Here is a 19,146-nt window from a genome sequence, read left to right on the forward strand (position 1 = left end):
TTAACCTATTATCCCCGTGTAGTGGTAATATTACTGACTATTATCTGGCCACATGCCCTGGAGATGAGGTGAAATCCTAAAAAGCAGCTGTGGGAATTTAAATTGAATTAGTTGATAAATCTGGAGTAAAAGTCATGAAATTACCGAAATATCATTCAGGGAAGGAAATCTGCTGTCTTTACCTGGCCTGGTCCTCATTTTTTATTCATTCATGGGATGTGGGCATTGCTGGCTAGGCCAGCATTTATTGCCCATCCCTAATTGCCCTTGTTTAGAGGGCATTTTTTAAGAGTCACCCACATTTCCGTGGGTCTGGAGTCACATGAAGGCCAAACCAGGTAAGGATTGCGGTTTTCCATCCCTAAAGGACATTAGTGAACCAGATGAGTTTTTATGACAATCGACAATGGTTTCATGGTTGTCATCATCAGACTTTTAATTCCAGATTTTTACTGAATTCAAATTTCACCATCTCCCCAGAGCATTACCCTGGGTCTCTGGACTACCAGTCCAGTGATAATGCCACTATGCCACTGCCTCCCCCTCTGACTCCAGGCACACGGCAATGTGGTTGACGCTTAGGGCTAGCAAGCCACTTGATCGAATCAAACCACTACAGAAAAATTAAGTAAAAATGAAACCGGCTTGACTATCTGGCATTGGCTTGGTGCTGGAAATGCCAAAGGTGCATCCTGCCCAGTTGACTGTGCCAAGTCCTCCTCATTACCATCTGGGACTTGTGCCAACATTTGAGAGTGCAGGCTCACAGCCTAGTCAAGCAATAGTCTGACATAGTCATACTTTCCAACCAGTGTCTCAGACATCACCATCCTCGGTATATCCTGTCCCACTGGCAGGACAGACTGACTGGAGGTGGTGCCATTTTTATATAGAGGTGGGAGAAGGGCGGCCCTGGATGTCCTCAATGTTGACTCTGGACCCCATGAAGTCTCATGGCATCAGGTCAAACATGGGCAAGGAAATCTCATGAATTACCCCTTACCACCCTCACTCAGCTGATGAATCTGTACTCCTCCATGTTGAACACCATTTGGAAGAATCACGGAGTAATAAAACCACAGAATGTACTCTGGGTAGGGGACTTCAATGTCCGTCACTAAGAACAGTTTGGTATTATGACTGCAGACTGGACTGGCGGAGCCCTGATGGATATATCACTTGACCTTTGGCTGGTGGTGAGGGAGCCAATGAGGGAAAAAGCCATTTGACTATATCCTCACTAATCTGTCACAGATGCATCTATCAATGACAATATTGTTAGGAATGACTGCCACACAGTCCTTGTGCAGATGAAGTTCTTTCTTCACAGAGGATGCCATCCATTGTATTGTGTGGTAGGACCACAGTGCTAAATGGGATAGATTTGAAACCAATCTAGCAGCTCAAAAGTGGACATCCATGAGGTGCTGTGGGCCATCAGCAATAGCAATATTATATTACTCCACAATCCGTAATCTCATGGTCCAACATAGCCCTCACTCAACCATTACCATCTATCCAGAGGATCACCCTGGTGAAAGTACAACACAGGACTGCATGCATGCAAACTCAATACAGAAGCAGGATGCTAAGGACAAACATGAACAATCCTACAAACAACCAATCAGATCAAAGCCCTGCACTCCTGTCCCATCCAGCCAAGAATGGTGATATATAATTAAGCAGTGGGAGGAGGAGGTTCCATGAACATCCCCATTTTCAATGATGCAGAGCCCAGCATCTTACTGCAAAAGATGAGATTGAAACTGTTGCTGAGTGAATTATCCAGCTCTTCTTCCCTCTGAGATCAATAGCTTCACCGATGCCAGTTTTCAGCTAATTTGACTAACACCATGTGCTATCAAGAAGTGGCTGTGCACAATCAATACAGCAAAAGCTTATGGCTTCAACAGTATCCCAGTTGTAGTACTGAAGACTTCTGCTCCAGAACCAGCCTTGCCTCTAGCCAAGCTGTTCCAATTCCAGCTACAACACTGGCATCTACTTGCCAATGTGGCAAGTCTCCCAGGTACCATTTTTTTTAAAAAAGGACAAATCCAGTCCAGCCAATTGTTGCCCATCAGTCTGCTCTCAATCATCAGTGATGGAAGCTGTCCTTGACAGTGCCATCAAGTGCTACTTATTTACTAATAACCTGTCTGTTGCCCAGTTTAGGTTCAGCCTGATACACCCTGTTCCAAACCTCAATGCTGACTTCATCCAAACATGGTTAAAAAAGCAGAATTCCAGAAGTGAGAGTGACTTCTTTTGGCAGCATTTGACTGACTGTGGCAATAAGGAATCCTAATAAAATTGAAGTCAATGAAAATGAGGGGAGAAACTGCCCATTGACTGAAGTCATACTTAGCACAAAAGCTGGATGTGTGAGTTGGAGGCCAATCATCTCATCTTCAGGACCTATCTGCAGAAGTTCTTCAGGCTAGTATCCTTTGCTCAACCATTTTCAGTTGCTTCATCTGGATATCTTCTGTCCAGTATAAGGTCAAAAGTGGGAATGTTCTGTACCATTTGCAACTCCTTGGACTGAAGCAGTCCATGTCAGCATACAGCATTCTAGTTTGGGCTGATGTGTAACATGAATGCCAATTGCCTCTTAAGCACCAGTCAATAATCTTCAACAAGAGTGGGCGAGTCTAAGTATATCCCCATCATATTTACTGGTGCTACCATCATTGAATCCCCCCACCATCCTGGGGTTCACCATTGAAGAAACTTAACTTGAAGAGCCACATAAATATTGTGGCTACAATAGCAGGTCAGAAGTTGGATATTATGTAACTCGTCAAAGCCTTTTCACCATCTTCAAGGCACAAGTCAGGATTGAGACAGAATACTCTCCACTTGCCTGGATGAGTGCAGCTCCAACACTCAAGAAGCTTGACACTTTCTAGGCCAAAGCAGCTTGCTTGGTTGGAACCCCAACCATCACCTTAAACATTCACACCCTCCTCCACAGCACAGTGGCAGCAGTGTGTACAATCTACAAGATGCACTGAACAACCCACCAACATTCCTTCGCTAGCACCTTCTAATCTTGCAACCTCTGCCACCTAGAAGAACAAGAGCAGCAGGCATGTAGGAACATCACATATATGTTTCCTTCCAAGGCGCGCACTACCCTGACTTGAAAATATCACTGTTCTTTCAGTGTCGCTGGGTCAAAATCCTGGAACTCCAAACCTAAGCATTGTGGGTGTACCTACACCACACTAACTGTAGATGTAAGCAGGTGGTTCTCAGCCACCTTATCAAGGTTGGGAGTTACTGCCAGTTAGGGATGGCAGTAAATGCTAGCTTCACCACGAATACATTTACAAAGTAAATTACTAGTGTTGAGCCTCATGCTGCAGATTTTTAAAAAAAAATTAAATATTTTAATTTCATCTTTCAATTTTTCTGTTTTTATTTCACTTCCTGTACCTAATTATAATACTGAATTCAACATCAAATTAACACTTTCTAGTTCAGAGCCTCCAACTAATGTTGCCTTGTTTACACAGGTCCCAGGTTCTCTAGAGGGCTCTGCTTTTTTTGGCAGTTGATTGAGTGAACCTTTCATTTTAAAGGCCCATAGGATGCCTATGGGCAAGTGCAATGAACAGATGGCACCACTCATTCACCGATGGATGCAAAATTCAGCCCATTATATTTCTATAAAGAAGTGCACCATGGAACTTTTTTCTGCTCTAAACTTGCACTACTGTGCATAGGATTGTCCAATTTTCTTGTGTTGGATGTATTCATTTAGTTCCCCAGGTTTTCAAGGTATTATTCCTTGGGCTTTGTTTGTATACACTTTTTAAAATGAAAACTACTTCAAAATGTCCAGTCCAATCATCCTTTTGAATAGTTTGTTTCAGGATCTATTTTGAAACGCAGGGTCTGCATGTGTAAATCCAATGAGCTATTCACCACAAGACTGACATGAAAACTAATATAACTGAGGGACAATAACTTATACAGTGAGAGCTGAATGGTGGAATGCTGAGCAATAGGACACTTCAAAATATGGAAAAAATTAAACATTTGTGACTGGGCAGTTGGAACTGGCTAGATTACTTACATACGTTTCTAATCAGCTGAGATGAGTTTTAGTTTTAACAATTATGGAAATAAAAAGAGAAACGCTGAAATGTCTCAACACGCCAGAGAGAATAGTTAACTGTTTCTCTCTGCACAGATGCTGCCAGACTTGTTGAGTATTTCTGGCATTTTCTGTTTATTTCGGATTTCCAGCGTCGGCTCTATTTTGCTTAACTATTTGACTCTCCATATGCAACAGCACAAGAAATGGACTGGTTTAGTATTATATACTCTGGTTACATTTATTTATTCTATCTCTTTTGTAGAGATATATGCCAAAACCATATATCAGATGCACAAACGTTTGACTACAATGCTAAAATGACACTTGTTATAACTGCAGATTACGTACACTTTTGTGGTCACTTCGGCATGAGGTGCGCAAGTTTATTTATCTAGATGAACAAATATAACAAAAATTAAGCAATTTGTTCAGTGTCAGTTTGGCAGAAGGCCCTATAATGGGGTCACAAGACTTAAAGGGCTTGTAAATTGTTTTCTGCTGGCATGAACTGAGCATGTGGAACCATTTCTGAACCATGGACCTGAGACACATTTACATGAGTGTGGCAAGCTGGAGGCTGTTTCTGGGTATCAAGCACAAAAAATAGGAGCAGGAGTAGACCATATGGCCTGTCAAGCCAGCTTTGCCATTCAGTATGATCACAGCTAACCTTGGGCTTCAAGTTCACTTTCCCTCGCACTCCCCGTATCCCTTGTTTCCCTGCGAGAGCAAAATCTGTCTACCTCAGCCTTAAAATGCATTTAATGATGGAGAACGCCTCAAAAACCTTTTCTTGGATTTCTAAATCTCCCTTCACCCAAACCACCTCCCTTGCCCCACAGTTAAGTTAAAATTCTGTCCAGAGCCCTAGTTATACAATTGGCCAGGACACTGGTCCCAGCCAAGGCTCACTGCTAGGACCACTGCTTTGGATACTGGAGAGTGACATTTCAAAATTTACCAGAGATGCCAAACTTTGAGTTGTTAGATTGAGGATGAGACTGCAACAGGACATAGGCTAGCAGAATTCCAGAGATGAACCTGGACTCCAGAGGTGAGAGTGACTGCCCTTGACATCAAGGGAGCATTTGACCGAGTGTGGCGTCAAGGAGTCCTAACAAAACTGGAATCAATTGGAATCTGGGGGAAACTCTCCACTGGTTGGAGTCATACCTAGTACAAAGGAAGATGGTTCTGGTTGTTGGAGGTCAATCATCTTGGTTCCAGGATATTGTGCATAGGATTGTTTGGATATGTTGAAGACGCTTTCCTAAGGGGAATGTCCTAAGCCCAACCATCTTCAGCTGCTTCATCAATGACCTTCCTTCCATCATTAGGTCAGAAATGGGGATGCTCACTGATGATTGCACCATGTTCATCATTCGCAACTCCTCAGATACTGAAGCAGTCCATGTCCAAATGCAGCAAGACCTAGACAATATCCAGGCTTGGGCTGACAAGTGGCAAGTAACATTCATGCCACAGAGTGATAGGCAATGACAATCTCCAGCAAGGGAGAATCTAACCATTGCCCCTTGATATTCAATGGCATTACCATCACTGAATCCCCCACTAACAACATCCTGGGGGTTAACATTGACCAGAAACTGAACTAAACTTGCCATATAAATACTGTGGCTACAAGAGTAGGTCAAAACTAGGAATTCTGTGGCATGTAACTCACCTGACTCCCCAAAGTGTGCCCGCCATCTACAAGGCACAAGTCAGGAGTGTGATGGAATACTCTCCACTTTCTTGGATAAGTGCAGCTTCAACAATACTCAAGAAGCTTGACATGATCCAAGACAAAGCAGCCGCTTGATTGGCTCCCCATCCACAAATATCCCCTCCTTCCACCACCGACCCACAATGGCAGCAGTGTGGACCATCTACAAGATGCACTGCAGGAACGCACTGAGCCTCCTTAGTCAGCACCTTCTAAACCCATGGCTGCTGCCAGCTAGGAGGAAAGGGCAGCAGACACATGGGAAAAGCACCTGGATGTTGCTTTCTAAGCCGCTCACCATCCTGACTTGGAAATATATTGCCGTTTCTTCACTGTCACTGGGACAAACCCCTTGAAATTCCCTCCCAAAAGCACTGTGGGTGTACCTACACCACATGGACTCCAGCAGTTCCAGAAGGCAGCTCACCACCACCCCAAGGGCAATTAGGGATGGCCAATAAATGCTGGCCTAGCCAGCGACGCCTATATCCCATAAATTAATTTTTAAAAAAAATAGACAAGTGAGAAACTGAACTTAATACAAAAAAAGTGAGGGGTAATGCATTTTGATGAAAAGAATAGGGAGAGGCCAAATAGATTTAAGGGCACAGTTCTAAAGTGAGTGGAGGGAAAGGAGGAGTGGAGTTTGCATGTGCATAGATCTTTGAAGGTGGCACATCAGGAGAGTAGTTTGCAAAACATATGGGATCTTGGGCTCCATAACTAGCGATATTGAGTACAAAAGCAGGGAATTTGTGCTGAACCTATATGAAGCTCTGATAAGGCCACAGCTGTTGCATTCAGTTCTGATCATAGCACTTGAGGAAGGCTGTGAAGGACCTTGAGAAGCAGAGGAGATTTACCAGAATGTTCCAGGGATGAGGGATTTTAGCTACTAGATTTAGATGACTGAACCGGGTTCTTGGTGCAAAGGAGATTGAGGGAAGATTTGAGGGTTGTGCAAAATTACGACATGTTTAGATAATATAGACAAAGAAACACTTCCCATTTGCTGATGGTACAAGGACGAAGGACACAGATTTAAGGTTTTGAACGAGATGCAAAGGGGATGTGAGGAAGAACATTTTTACGCAGCAAATGGTAATGACCTGAAACACTCAGCTTAAGTGCATGGTGGAAGCAAAGACAATCAATGATTCCTAATGGAAATTGGATTGGCACTTGCTGGGCCAGGGAAATAAACTTGCAGGGGCATGGATTTAGCCCCTAGAAATGGGGCTGACTAGATTGCTGTACAGAGAGCTGACTATAGACTCAGTGGACCAATTGGCCTCCAGTGCCATAATGACTCCAACTGTATAACAGAGTGGATTTAATGCCCTTAAGAAGGTGGTGGTGAGCTGCTGCCTTAAACCACTGCAGTGCATATGGTGTAGGTGCACTGTGCTTTTAGGAAGGGAATTCCAAATTTTTGTCCCAACAACAGTGAAAGAATGGTGATAGCAGTTCCAACTCAGGATGGTATGTGACTTGGAGCTGAACTTTGAGGTGGTGTTCCCATGCCTTTGCTACTCTTGTCCTTCTAGGCGGTAGGGGGCCCTAGGTTTGGAAAGTGCTGTCAAAGGAGCATTGGTGAGTTGCTGCAGTTCATCTTGTATATGTTACACACTGCTGCCACTGTGCTGGTGGTGGAGGGAGTGAATGTTTCTGGTGGTGGATGGGATGCCAATCAAGGGGGCTGCTTTGTCCTGGATGGTGTCGAGCTTCTTGAGTGTCATTGGGGTTGTACTCATCCAGGCAAGTGCGTAAGATTCTATTACACACTTGACTTAAGCCCTGAAGATGGTGGACAGGTTTTGTGAAATCGGGAGTTGAGTTACTCACTGCAGAATCCCCAGCCTCTGACCTGCTCTTGTAGCCACAGTACTTATATGACTGGTCTCATTCTGTTTCTGGTCAATTGTAACCTCCAGTATGGGGGATTCAGCAAGAAGAATGTAACTCAGAGATGTGCATTCAATCTAATGTGTGGTATAATGGTATTGTCATTGAATATTAAGGAGCGATGGTTGTATTTGCTCATGTTGGAGATAGTCGTTGCCTGGCAGTTGTGTGCCACGAATATTACTTGCATTTATCCCAAGCCAGTATGTTGCCCATGTCTTTCTGCATGTGGGCATGGGCTTCTTCCTATCTGAGGATTTGCGAATAGCATTGAACACCGCAATCATCAGTGAGCATCCCCACTCCTAATCTTATGGACGGAAGGTCATTGAAGCAGCTAAAGATGGTTGGGCCTAGGATACTACCCTGAGGAACTCCTGCAACAATGTTCTTATCAGTCATCGTCTCATTTGACCAAGCTCTCTGTGTTGCCTGTAGGTTTTCATAAACATATTCTGCCTTATAGGATTCATGTTGATTTCCTTAATGAGCTTGTTTTTTCCAAGTAGCATGGAGAAATAGAATCCTTGGCAGAAAAAAATGGCATTTTGTTAATTGGAGCCAAACTGTAGCACACATTAGATTGCATATACATCCCTCCAAGTTAGATTCTTCACATGTTCACTTCTTCAGGAAACAAAGTGTCTCTTTTTAGTATTCGGCACATTAAGTTTCAGAATGATTAGAGATCATTTTGGTAGCCATCTTAATTTTTGTTAACATCCAACTTTTAGTGATGTACTGTCAAAGCAAGTACAAGCAACCAAGAGGCAGTTTCTGATGCTCGTTCCTTTATTAAAGGAATTGAAGTCAAACATTTTTTTTCTTTCCTGATGGGTAAAATCATAAGCTAAGCTTGTCGAGACTAGATTAAATTTTGTTACTTTATTGTAGCTTTTTCATTTGTCAGTTCAACCATTTTAATTGAATGTATTGAATGTATGCAGTAAGATATATACATACTTGTGTTCCCTAGGTTTTCTGGAAAGAAACCTGTCAATTTGGGCAATAATACAAGGCTTGTGGAATGGATGCCCCAAAATGATTTACTTGGTGAGTGAGCCTAAAAAGTGGAAGGGGGAAGTTCATGTGGAGCATAAACTCTGCTATGGATCTTTTAGGCAAAATGCCTGTTTCTGCACTTTTAATAGCTACATTTCAAAAGTACTTCATTGACTGTAAAGAGCTTTGGGACACCTTGAAATTGGGTAAGATGCTGCATAAATGCAAAAGTCTGTCTTTCTTTAAATACCAGTATCCAGTTCCCTCACATTTTTACTTAAATGTGCTTCCACGACCCTTTCAGGTACCAGCTCATAACTTTTACTTTTTGTCCCATATTATTGCTGCTTTTTCCAGTTGCCTTAAATCTTTGTGCTCTGGTTACTAACCCTTTGGCCACTGTAAGTCTCTTGTTTATTCTGTTGAAACCCTTTATGATTTTGTACAGCTCCATTAAATATAACCTTTAAAGAAGAGCAAATCAGCTTTCTTTGTCTCTTCACATAACTGAAGTCCTGTATTCCTGGTACCATTGTAGTAAATTACCTCTCGCCACTCTTCAAGACCTTGACGTAATAAAGTGTGATGTTCAGGATTAGCTACACCACACCAGCTGGGACTTCAGTTATTTTTAAAGGTTTAGCATAACGTTGCTTGCTCTTACAGTCTATGCTTTCATTTATAAAGTCAAGGACTCCGTATGCTTTTTAAAGCCTTCAAGAATTTATTTATGTACACCCCCATGAGTCTGTTTCAGCAACCCCTTTAAAATTATACCATTTAGTTTATATTGCTTCTCTTCATTTTTTTTCTACCAAAATGCAACACTTCACATTTCAGTAGTAAATTGCATCTGTCATATGTCTGTCCATTTCACCAGTCTACCTTTGTCCTCCTGAAATCTGTTACTATCCTCCTCACTTAACCTGCAAACTTTGAAATGATGCCCTGTTTACCCAAGTCCAGGTCATTAATAGACATCACAAGGAGCATTGGTCCTATTATGGACTCCTTTCTATTCTGAAAAACAACTATTCACCTCTGTACCTTGATGGGGTGCCTTCTGTTCCTAAGCAAATTTTGTGTCCATAAAGCCACTGTTCCTTTAATCCCATGGGCACCAATTTTACCGACAAGCCTATTATGTAGTACTACTTCAACCACATTTTTAAAAATTCATATTCCCAGGGGTTCTGGATGCAGTGGTGTTCCCATGAAATGCTATATGAATCCTGCACCCCCCAATTTCAAACTGCCTATCTTTTTGCAAGCTTTATATTTTACCAAAATATAAGGGAGACAGAGTCTGTCAATATTGAAGTAGAGAAACCACAGGTTCTCAGTCATCACTGATGGATCTGGTCTGAGGAGGACCACCTGGGAATTTGGTAGAACTGTGGAATGCAATCCAAAGATTTGGCACAACCTTGTTGGAATGTGAGGTTTGGTTTGCTGGTGGATTCCTAATATCTGTCGGTGAGGAGAAGAACAGGGCATGTGCCAACAAGATAGAGTGGGATCGGATCCAGTGTCCAGCAGCATGAGATCCAGGGCCAGCTGTCCTCAGCTGCTTCATCAATGACTTTTTCTCCATTAGAAGTGGGCTATTTGTTGATGACTGCACATCAGTTCCGTTCTGTTTACAGTTCCTCAGATGGCAGTACCATTGCCAAATTCCACATCAACAGCACCCTGAGGGTAACCATTGGCCAGAAACTCAACTGGACCAGCCTTATGCACACATGCCATGACTGCTACATTAAATTATATTTTGGGTATTCTACAACAATTGGTTCACCACTTGACGTCTAAAGCCTTTTTACAATGTACGTGACACAATTTGAGAGAGGAATGGAACACTCTTTGTTTGGGTAAGTAGAACTGTAGCAACACTTGAACCTTGATATGATGCAGAACAAAGCAGACTGCTTGATCAGCACTTCATCCAGTAGGCTAAACATTCACCACCTTCATCACTGGCATACAGTTGCTGCACTGTGTACTGTTAACAGGGTGCATTGTGGCAACTAATCAAGGTGGCTTCAGTGGCACCTCCCAAATCTGCAACCTCCACCACACAAGGTCAAAAGAGCAAGTGACTGTGAACATCATTCATCACCTCCAAGATTCCTACACATCATCTGACTTGGACCTATATCACAATTGCTTCATTGTCATTGGCTCAAAATCCAAATCCTTAGCCAACAGCAATAAAGGAGCACCTTCACCACATGGACTGTAGTGATTCAAATCCCAACACTACCTTTTTGGGATTACTGTCACAGCTCTAATTTTTGAGAGAACTTAAAAGTATTAAGAGGTGCAACAATACAGTGAATACACTTAAAATGTTCTTGTGCAGTATGTTTCATTTTTAAGCCCTAATTTTGGAAACTTTTTAAAACTTGTTTAAAATGTTAAATGAAAATGTTTTCAGAGAGCGTTTTGAATGATTTTAACTCACAAGATCAGTAAACTGCTCTATAATTTCTCATTTCGGCATGTAACATTGCACCACACTATAGATTCACAGCTAGTGGTTACCGCAGCATAGTCATCTTTATGTAGGTATTTGGGAAAAGTTTGTATGGGTCTTCACATAGAGCATGTGGCCTACATATAGTCAGTTTACCATGACATTAAGGGACAGCAATACATTATCAACTACAGGTCAAGCACAATTAAGAGGGTAGGGAATAATTGGACCAAAATTGACAGGACAACAGAATCCTTCTGTCTCTCCTCCACTTGCACACCCCTGCCCTTACATTATACTAGATGAATGGGACAGACGCTTAGTAAAATCAGGAATGAAAAGTGCTGGGAACGGAATTTAAAAACTAGTACGACCAAAGGACCTTGTAACTTGAGGAGTGCCTATGAAGGCAAATAAGCAGTTCTTGCCAATTCAGTGGTACATTTGGACCTTAACGGTCTATATCAATGATGCGATGCCAGTGCAGACTCACTTTTTGCTTGCTAATTGGGCCAAGTTAGTTCTGTACGCCTCAGTCTTGATGAAAGGATCATGAAATGTGCACACGCACAACCAGCAAAGCATCAATTTCTACCCTCCGATTGAATAAATTTCTTAGTGGCATGCCAATTTTCCACAGACTTCTTCAAATATCTAAATTCTGCCTGCACGCTTCATCTGACATGGCCAAGAATGCAACTTATTTGATACAATGACTATGCAATGATTTTAGTAGGAGTTTTAAAAGCCAAATGGAGAATTGCATTTGGGACATGTGCAGAAGAATCGGTACTGAATCAACCTATCATTATTCTTTCCTTTCATTATATTTTTTTCCTTTCCTTTCATTATCTTTTTTCCTTTCATTATTGGAAATAAATTACATACATTATGTATGACATCTCAAATTCCTACTCCTCCCCTGCCACTCCCCCACCCCCCAAAACAATGACTTGTATTTAGTAGCACCTTTAATACAGTAAAACATTCCCAGTCATAACATCAAGCCACGTAATGGGATGTTAGGACAGATGACAAGTAGCTTGATCAAAGTAGTAGATTTTAAGGAGCGTCTTAGAGGAGAGAGAGGCGGAGCGGGGACTGGTCCTTGTGGCTGATGCAGCGAAGGCACAGTCACCAATGGTGGAGCAATTAAAATTGGGGATGCTCAAGGGGACAGAATTGGACAAGCGTATCAATCTTGGGGTTCTAGGGGTGGAGGAGATTAGTGTTAAGTAGGGTTTAGGCTGTGGAGGATTTTAAAAATGAGAATTTTAGAATTGAGGTATTGCCAGATTAAGAGCCACTATATGTTAACAAGTAGAGAGCTGATGGTTGGGCAGGACTTGCTGCAAGTTACGATGTGAGCAGCAGAGTTTTGAATGTACTCCAGTTTACAGAAGGTGGACTATTCAGGTGCCAGGAGAATGTTAGAATAATCAAGTCTAGAGGTAACAGGCATGGATGAGTGGTCGATGGATGCCCTTGCGAATGGAAAGTTGTCTCAAGTGGTGTTCCACAGGGCTCGGTGTTGGGACCCTTGCTGTTTGTGTTATATATTAATGATTTGGACGTGAACATGGGGGTCACGATTGGGAAATTTGCAGATGACACAAAGATTGGCTGAGTAGTGGATAGTGTAGAGGATTGCCATTATCTCCAAAACAATATAGATGGAGTGGGCGGTAAAGTGACAGATGGATTTTAACATGGAGAAGTGAGAGGTCATACATTTAGGAAGGTCAAACAGTTACAGGGATTACAAAATAAATGGGAATACACTAAAAGGGGTAGATGAAATGAGAGATCTTGGCAAGTACACAGGTCGCTGAAGGCAGCTGTTCAAGTAATCAAGGCTGTAAAGAAGGCATATGGAATGCTCGCCTTCATTGGCAGAGGTATAGAATATAAAGGTAAGGATATAATGTTGGAATTAATATAAAACACTGGTGAGGCCACAACTGGAGTATTGTGTGCAGTTCTGGCCATCGCATTACAGGAAGGACGTAATAGCTCTGGAGAGAGTGCACAAGAATATTGCCAGGGTTAGAAAAGTGTAGCTACAAGGAGAGATTGGATAGGTTGGGGTTATTTTCCTTAGAACAAAGAAGGCTGAGAGGTGACTTGATTGAGGTGTACAAAATTATGAGGGGAATAGATAGAGTGTACGGGATAAAATTGTTTCCCTTGCTGGAGAATTCTAGAACCAGGGGACATAGATTCAAGATAAGTGGCAGAAGGTATAGGGGGAATATGAGGAAGAACTTTTTTATGCAGAGGGTAGTGGGTGTCTGGAATTCGCTGCCCAAGTTGGTCATAGAGGCAGAAACTCTAAACTCTTTTAAAAATTACCTGGATCTGCGCCCAAATTGCTGTAAGCTGCAGGGCTATGGGTTGGGTGCAGGAAGGTGGGATTAGAAAGGGCACTTGGGTGGCCTCAGGCTGGCATGGGCAAGATGGGCCGAATGGGCTCCTTCTGTGCTGTAACTTTTCTATGGTTCTATGAGAATTTAAGCAGCAGATGAACTGACGGGTACAGTTTGACAAATTTAAGCTATTGATTGGAAAAAAAAATATCAAAAAGAGGTACTAGACTTAATTTTGCATGTATCGCTGACCATGTTCTGTCCTGCACATTCATTGTGGTGGGTAGGTTTAAAATTTATTTTGTATTTTATGTACAATATATGATGTACTTTTAAAATTGTTAAACTCTTATTAGGTTAAGCAATAATATTCAAGGTAATGTGCCATACTTTCACTATTTCTCAATTTTGTACCTTTTCATTTGGAAAAAGATGGTTGTTACAGGGATTTGCTTTTAAAACCTGTTTTTTTTAACCCTTTCAGGTGCTGAAAAATCTGGTCACGGGGGGTACCATTTCCCTTACCAATAGCTTGTTCAAATCTTGGATCAGACTTTATTGTTTAAAATTATTAACTTCTGCAGAAGTATGCAGAGAAAATGTGCTTTATGTTGAATGGTCTTCAGAAATGCTTATGGCAGCTGTAATGCATATTAAATTGGATGTACTCTTTTTTTTGATTTGAAGATATTTATTTTTGAAATGTACTTCACTGTGAACTAATAGTTTTATTTGTATGACTGTAGGTCATCCAAACATCAGAGGATTTCTAAGCCATGGTGGTCTGAATGGTATCTTTGAAGCGATGTACCATGGTGTACCTGTAGTAGGGATTCCCCTTTTTGGTGATCACTATGATACAATGACCCGTGTGCATGCCAAAGGCATGGGAATTTCAATAAACTGGAAAACTATGACCGAAGATGACCTACATAATGCAATGTTGACAGTGATTACTGATCCACGGTAAGGGGAGAAAACTATTCTCTTCAATATCTTGCATAAGTATAAGGATTGAAAGATTGGCAAAAACTTGGTTAACAAGGTATTTTGAAGTGTTGAAACAAGTGGAGAGAGTTTAAAGTAGGAATTAATCTTCAAGGGGGTTACATACAGTACAAGTTCGCTGGAATTACTTCACATTGAAGGGTTAAGTTATGGGGATGGATTGCATAAAAGTCTGGTGTATTAACAGGTTTAAAAGTGATCTAATCAAGGTGCTTAAAATGATCAAAGGGATGTGGTAGTACAGCTAAAGAGATTATTTCCTGTGGTAGAAGAATCCAGAACAAGGAGACATAATAAAATTAAAGTTAGGCCCTTTAAGAGTGGATTCAGGAAGCACTTCTGTCAACAGATAATAGATATCGGGAACTCTTTCACCAAAAGGTTTGATATACTGAGATGATTGAAATTTTTGAGACTAAGACTGATAGACCTATCAAGACATATGGAACAAAAGTAGGTAAATGGATGTGACGTATAGGTCAGCCAAGATTTACTTGAATGACAGAAAAGTGTTAAGGAGCTGGGTGGCTACTCCTATTCATATATATTGAAGAGTAGAACCTAAATATGAAGTCCAAGGTGAGAAGACTATTTGAGCCATTGAGCCAACAAGGCTGCTCCATTCAGGTTCCAGATATTTAATCCCAGATTTGCATGGTTGATGACATGCAAATCCTTTCTCTTTAGACCATTTGTTGGTGAGTATGTGGACTGTAGAAAGATAAATAGATATGTGAAATTTTTAACTGAATTTGCAGTTTGATCCTAGCTGCCTTTAATTGAGCTTTATTATAAACTAATAAGAAATGCATTAAGATGATGGTTTAGGCTACAAGCCAACAGTAAAATAATCTAACATTAAAAATATGAATGAATTGTATTCAGTATTAACAGTAATTGTAAGATAAAATATTCCCAGTCAAAACAACAAGAACCATTTATGCCCAATTAATCAGCAACATTAGATTGAACAACAAAGCCTGGTCAGTCATGACGCCTTTCATTATGCCTTAGTGGGGAGATAGTGGCTAAATGGTAATGTCATAGATTAGTAATTCAGAAGCCCAGATTAAAGCTCTGGGGATATGGGTTCAAATCCCACTATGGCAGTTGGTGGAACTTACAATCAATTAATAAATCCAGAATTAAAAATGCTCATCTCAGTAATGGCGACCATGAAGTTATCATCGCTTGTCACAAAAACCCATCTGGTTCAACTAAACGCCTTCTATGGAAGGAATCTGTTGTCCTTGCATGGTCTGGCTTGCATGTGAATCCAGAGCCTCAACAATGTGATTGCCTCTTAAATGCCTTCTGAAATGACTTAGCAAACCACTCAGTTGAAGGGAAATTAAGAGTGAGCAACAAATGCTGGCCTTACCAGCAACACTCACACCCTGCAAGAAGAATAAAGAAGTAGCTTTATACTCTTGATGTTCTTAGTCTAATCAGTGGGCTGTGTGAAGTCATTCCTAACTAGATATCTGTCCTTCAAAGGAGCCACCAAGTATCATTGGCCCTACCACCAGTATGCTTAGATAGTTTATCTGTTTGAGTTTCACCTTTCCTACTAGTTTCAATTGAAGACATTTGACAAACTCCTTTTGAAAGTCTGAGTAAACTGGGTCATCCATAAGTGGTCCAGTTTGGTTACTTCCAAAACCATCCTGTTTCCTATGATAACTGAGAGTCTTCAAGATATTGATTTATAATATCCAGTAGAATGTTTCACATATGTTTTTGGAGTAAAATATTGAAAGGCAAATTGTGAAGAAAGTAGTTAATGCTTTACAAAGCATTGATGAGGATATAGTATCAAGCAACTGGAGTTCCTAAATATGTTGTATACAGTAAAATAGTGATTACTGATGATGAAGATAAAGTGTTAGAGATTGGAAGAAGATAGGGTCCCAAAAAAAGATGGCTCGTGCACAAAGATACTTGAAGAAATAGTGGTCCATATTGCTCAGGACCATTACGGAATAATTAGTATTGACAGCTGAATAAGGTAGCGAGGTCATGTTGGAGTTGTATAGAACCTTGGTGAGGCCACAGCTGTAGTGCTGTGTGCAGTTCTGATCGCCATATTGATAGGAAGGATGTGAATGCACTGGAGGGGGTGCAGAGGAGATTCACCAGGATGTTCCCTGGGATGAAACATTTAAGTTATGAAGAGAGGTTGGATAGACTGGGGTTGTTTTCGTTGAAGCAGAGAAGACTGAGGGGCGACCTGATCGAGGTGTACAAGATTATGAGGGGCATGACAGGGTGGATAGGGAGTGGCTGTTCCCCTTAGTTGAAGGGTCAGTCACAAGGGGGCATATGTTCAAGGTGAGGGGCAGGAGGTTTAGGAGGGATGCAAGGAAAAACTTTTTTACCCAGAGGGTGGTGACGGTCTGGAATGCACTGCCTGGGAGGGTGGTGGAGGCAGGTTGCCTCCCATCCTTTAAAAAATACCTGGATGAGCACTTGGCACATCATAACATTCAAGCCTCTGGGCCAAGTACCGGTAAATGGGATTAGGTAGGTCGGTCAGGTGTTTCTCAAGTGTTGGTGCACGTGTTGGGCCGAAGGGTCTCTTCTGCACTGTGATTCTGTGAATAAAAAGCTTGAAGGAAAGAGGACACCACCTACTTGGAGATGGAGCTGTCTTGAAAACTACTATTGATAGTGCCATCAGTAAGACATTAGGAACCATCCTAAAAAGGATAGAAAAGGATGAAACACAGGCAAAATTCAGAAATTAGTGAGAGTGAGAATTTGCTGCAGAAGGGAAAAGATGTGGTACTTTACTGCCCCCAATTATTTAATTGGTTTATGTAAGCTTGCAGTGTTTAACTTTTTTGTCCAGTTTTTGGTGTTTAGTACTTAGTGTAAGTTAGTGTGTAGGGAAAAAACCTAAAACAAACTAAAACATATATAATAATAATATAGAATAAGGTATGGTGGAGCAGACTGGGTACCTGGACTTCAGCATGTGGAAGTTTGTGGACAGTGAAAATTCTGTCAATGGAATACATCTGTGGCATATGGCTCTTTTTCAAATCTCTTGGACACAGAATCTTGAGTTTGAGTGTGAGTTGGAGGCACTTCACCATAAGGGACAGGAAGCAGTATCTGGACAGGTGGCTACATATTTATCTCTTCTCATGAGAGGTGCAGATTCAGAATAAGGTTAGTGTGACTGATCGTGTTCAGAGTAAAAGTAACAGAAGTGAGATAGCAAACAAGGGGCTGCAGAAACTGATCCTATTGAACAAGTATGATGTACTTGCTACCTGTGAGGAACAGGATAAAGAATGTCAGAAGGACAGCCAAAATGCAGACCATGAGCAGCTTAGAGCAGAAGGCTGTCCAAAGTGGGGAGTAGAAGAATAGGGAAGCATAATTTTTAGGGAACAGATGGCATTCTTTGAGAGCAGGATCAAGCATCCGAGGTGGTGTGTTGCCATCCTGTCAAGGTGAGGGAGGTCTCAAATGGGCTTGAAACAATATTGGCAAGGGAGGGAGAGGATCCAATTGTTGTGATCCATGTTTCTTTGCCCTTTGAGGCAGAGGTGACCATGCCCATCATCTGGGGTGTTTGATATGGTTCTGGTGGGTACACAGGTGATTGCTAAGACTGATCTGTGCCTGGAAGGTTCTGCTGCAAATAAGACAGGATACCCCAGATGATTGAGTTTTGGTCGAGTTGCTGGCTTGAATTTCTTCATATTTTCTCTTTGTCTCTTATACGTGCTTGCTTTTGAAGGAAGCCGCACCTTTTTTTGATTGTGCCAGGCACAGCGATCCTGGGCGAGCTTCTCCCAGAATTGGAAGTCAATATCAAAATTCCCAAGTGAAGCCTTCAGTGTTCTTTGACTGCCATGTGAGCACAATTCAGATTCAAGATCGCTATAGAATATTCGCTTTGGTGAGTAAGTGTCAGGCATTCTGGCTAAATAACCAATCCAAGTCAGTTTTGATTGTCTTAGTATGCTGGATGCCTGTGAGAGTACTTCAGTGTCTGGTATTTTGTCCTGCCATCTGATCTTCAGAAGTTTTCAAGGCAGCTTAAGTGAAAGTGGTTGAGCTTCTTGGCTTGATACTGGTACGCAGTACAAGTCTCTCATGCATATAGCAGACTATTGCTCTACTGAGTTTCAATTTAATGGGCAGACTTCTCTTTGTTTCCAGACGGATGTTCAAAGTCTGTTGAAGGCCATGCTTGCTTTGGCAATTCTTGCATGTGCCTCGTCATCAATACAGACAGTTCGAGAGAATGTGCTGCCGAGCTAAGTGAACTTTGCTGCTGCTGCTGTTAGGTTCTGGTCATGGACTGAAGCCTTGGGCTTGAGATGGGGCTTTCCTGGAGCAAGTTGGTACATTACTTCAGTTTTCTTGCTAATGTAGACTGAAGATGTTGCATGCATTCGTATAGCACATCCAGCCCTGAACCGTCAGCTTGTGCAAAGTCATCGGCAAACAGCAAATCATGAAGTATGTTCTTGGAGACCTTGTTTTTTGCCTAGAGTCATCTCAGATTGAGCAACTTCCTGTCCATGCAATATTTGAT

General features: G+C 41.7%; 1 protein-coding gene across 1 annotated transcript in view; it reads left to right on the plus strand.

Moving 5' to 3' along the window:
- The window catches only part of ugt8 (UDP glycosyltransferase 8), a 77,527-nt gene that overhangs the window by 45,502 nt on the left and 12,879 nt on the right, over nucleotides 1-19,146 (plus strand). Inside the window, exons 4-5 of the mRNA XM_041192045.1 lie at nucleotides 8,716-8,792; nucleotides 14,330-14,549. Coding sequence (XP_041047979.1) covers nucleotides 8,716-8,792; nucleotides 14,330-14,549 — 297 coding nt within the window. The remainder of the gene's footprint in view (nucleotides 1-8,715; nucleotides 8,793-14,329; nucleotides 14,550-19,146) is intronic.

This window comes from Carcharodon carcharias, chromosome 1 (genome assembly GCF_017639515.1).
Source record: "Carcharodon carcharias isolate sCarCar2 chromosome 1, sCarCar2.pri, whole genome shotgun sequence".
Classification (NCBI taxonomy): domain Eukaryota; kingdom Metazoa; phylum Chordata; class Chondrichthyes; order Lamniformes; family Lamnidae; genus Carcharodon; species Carcharodon carcharias.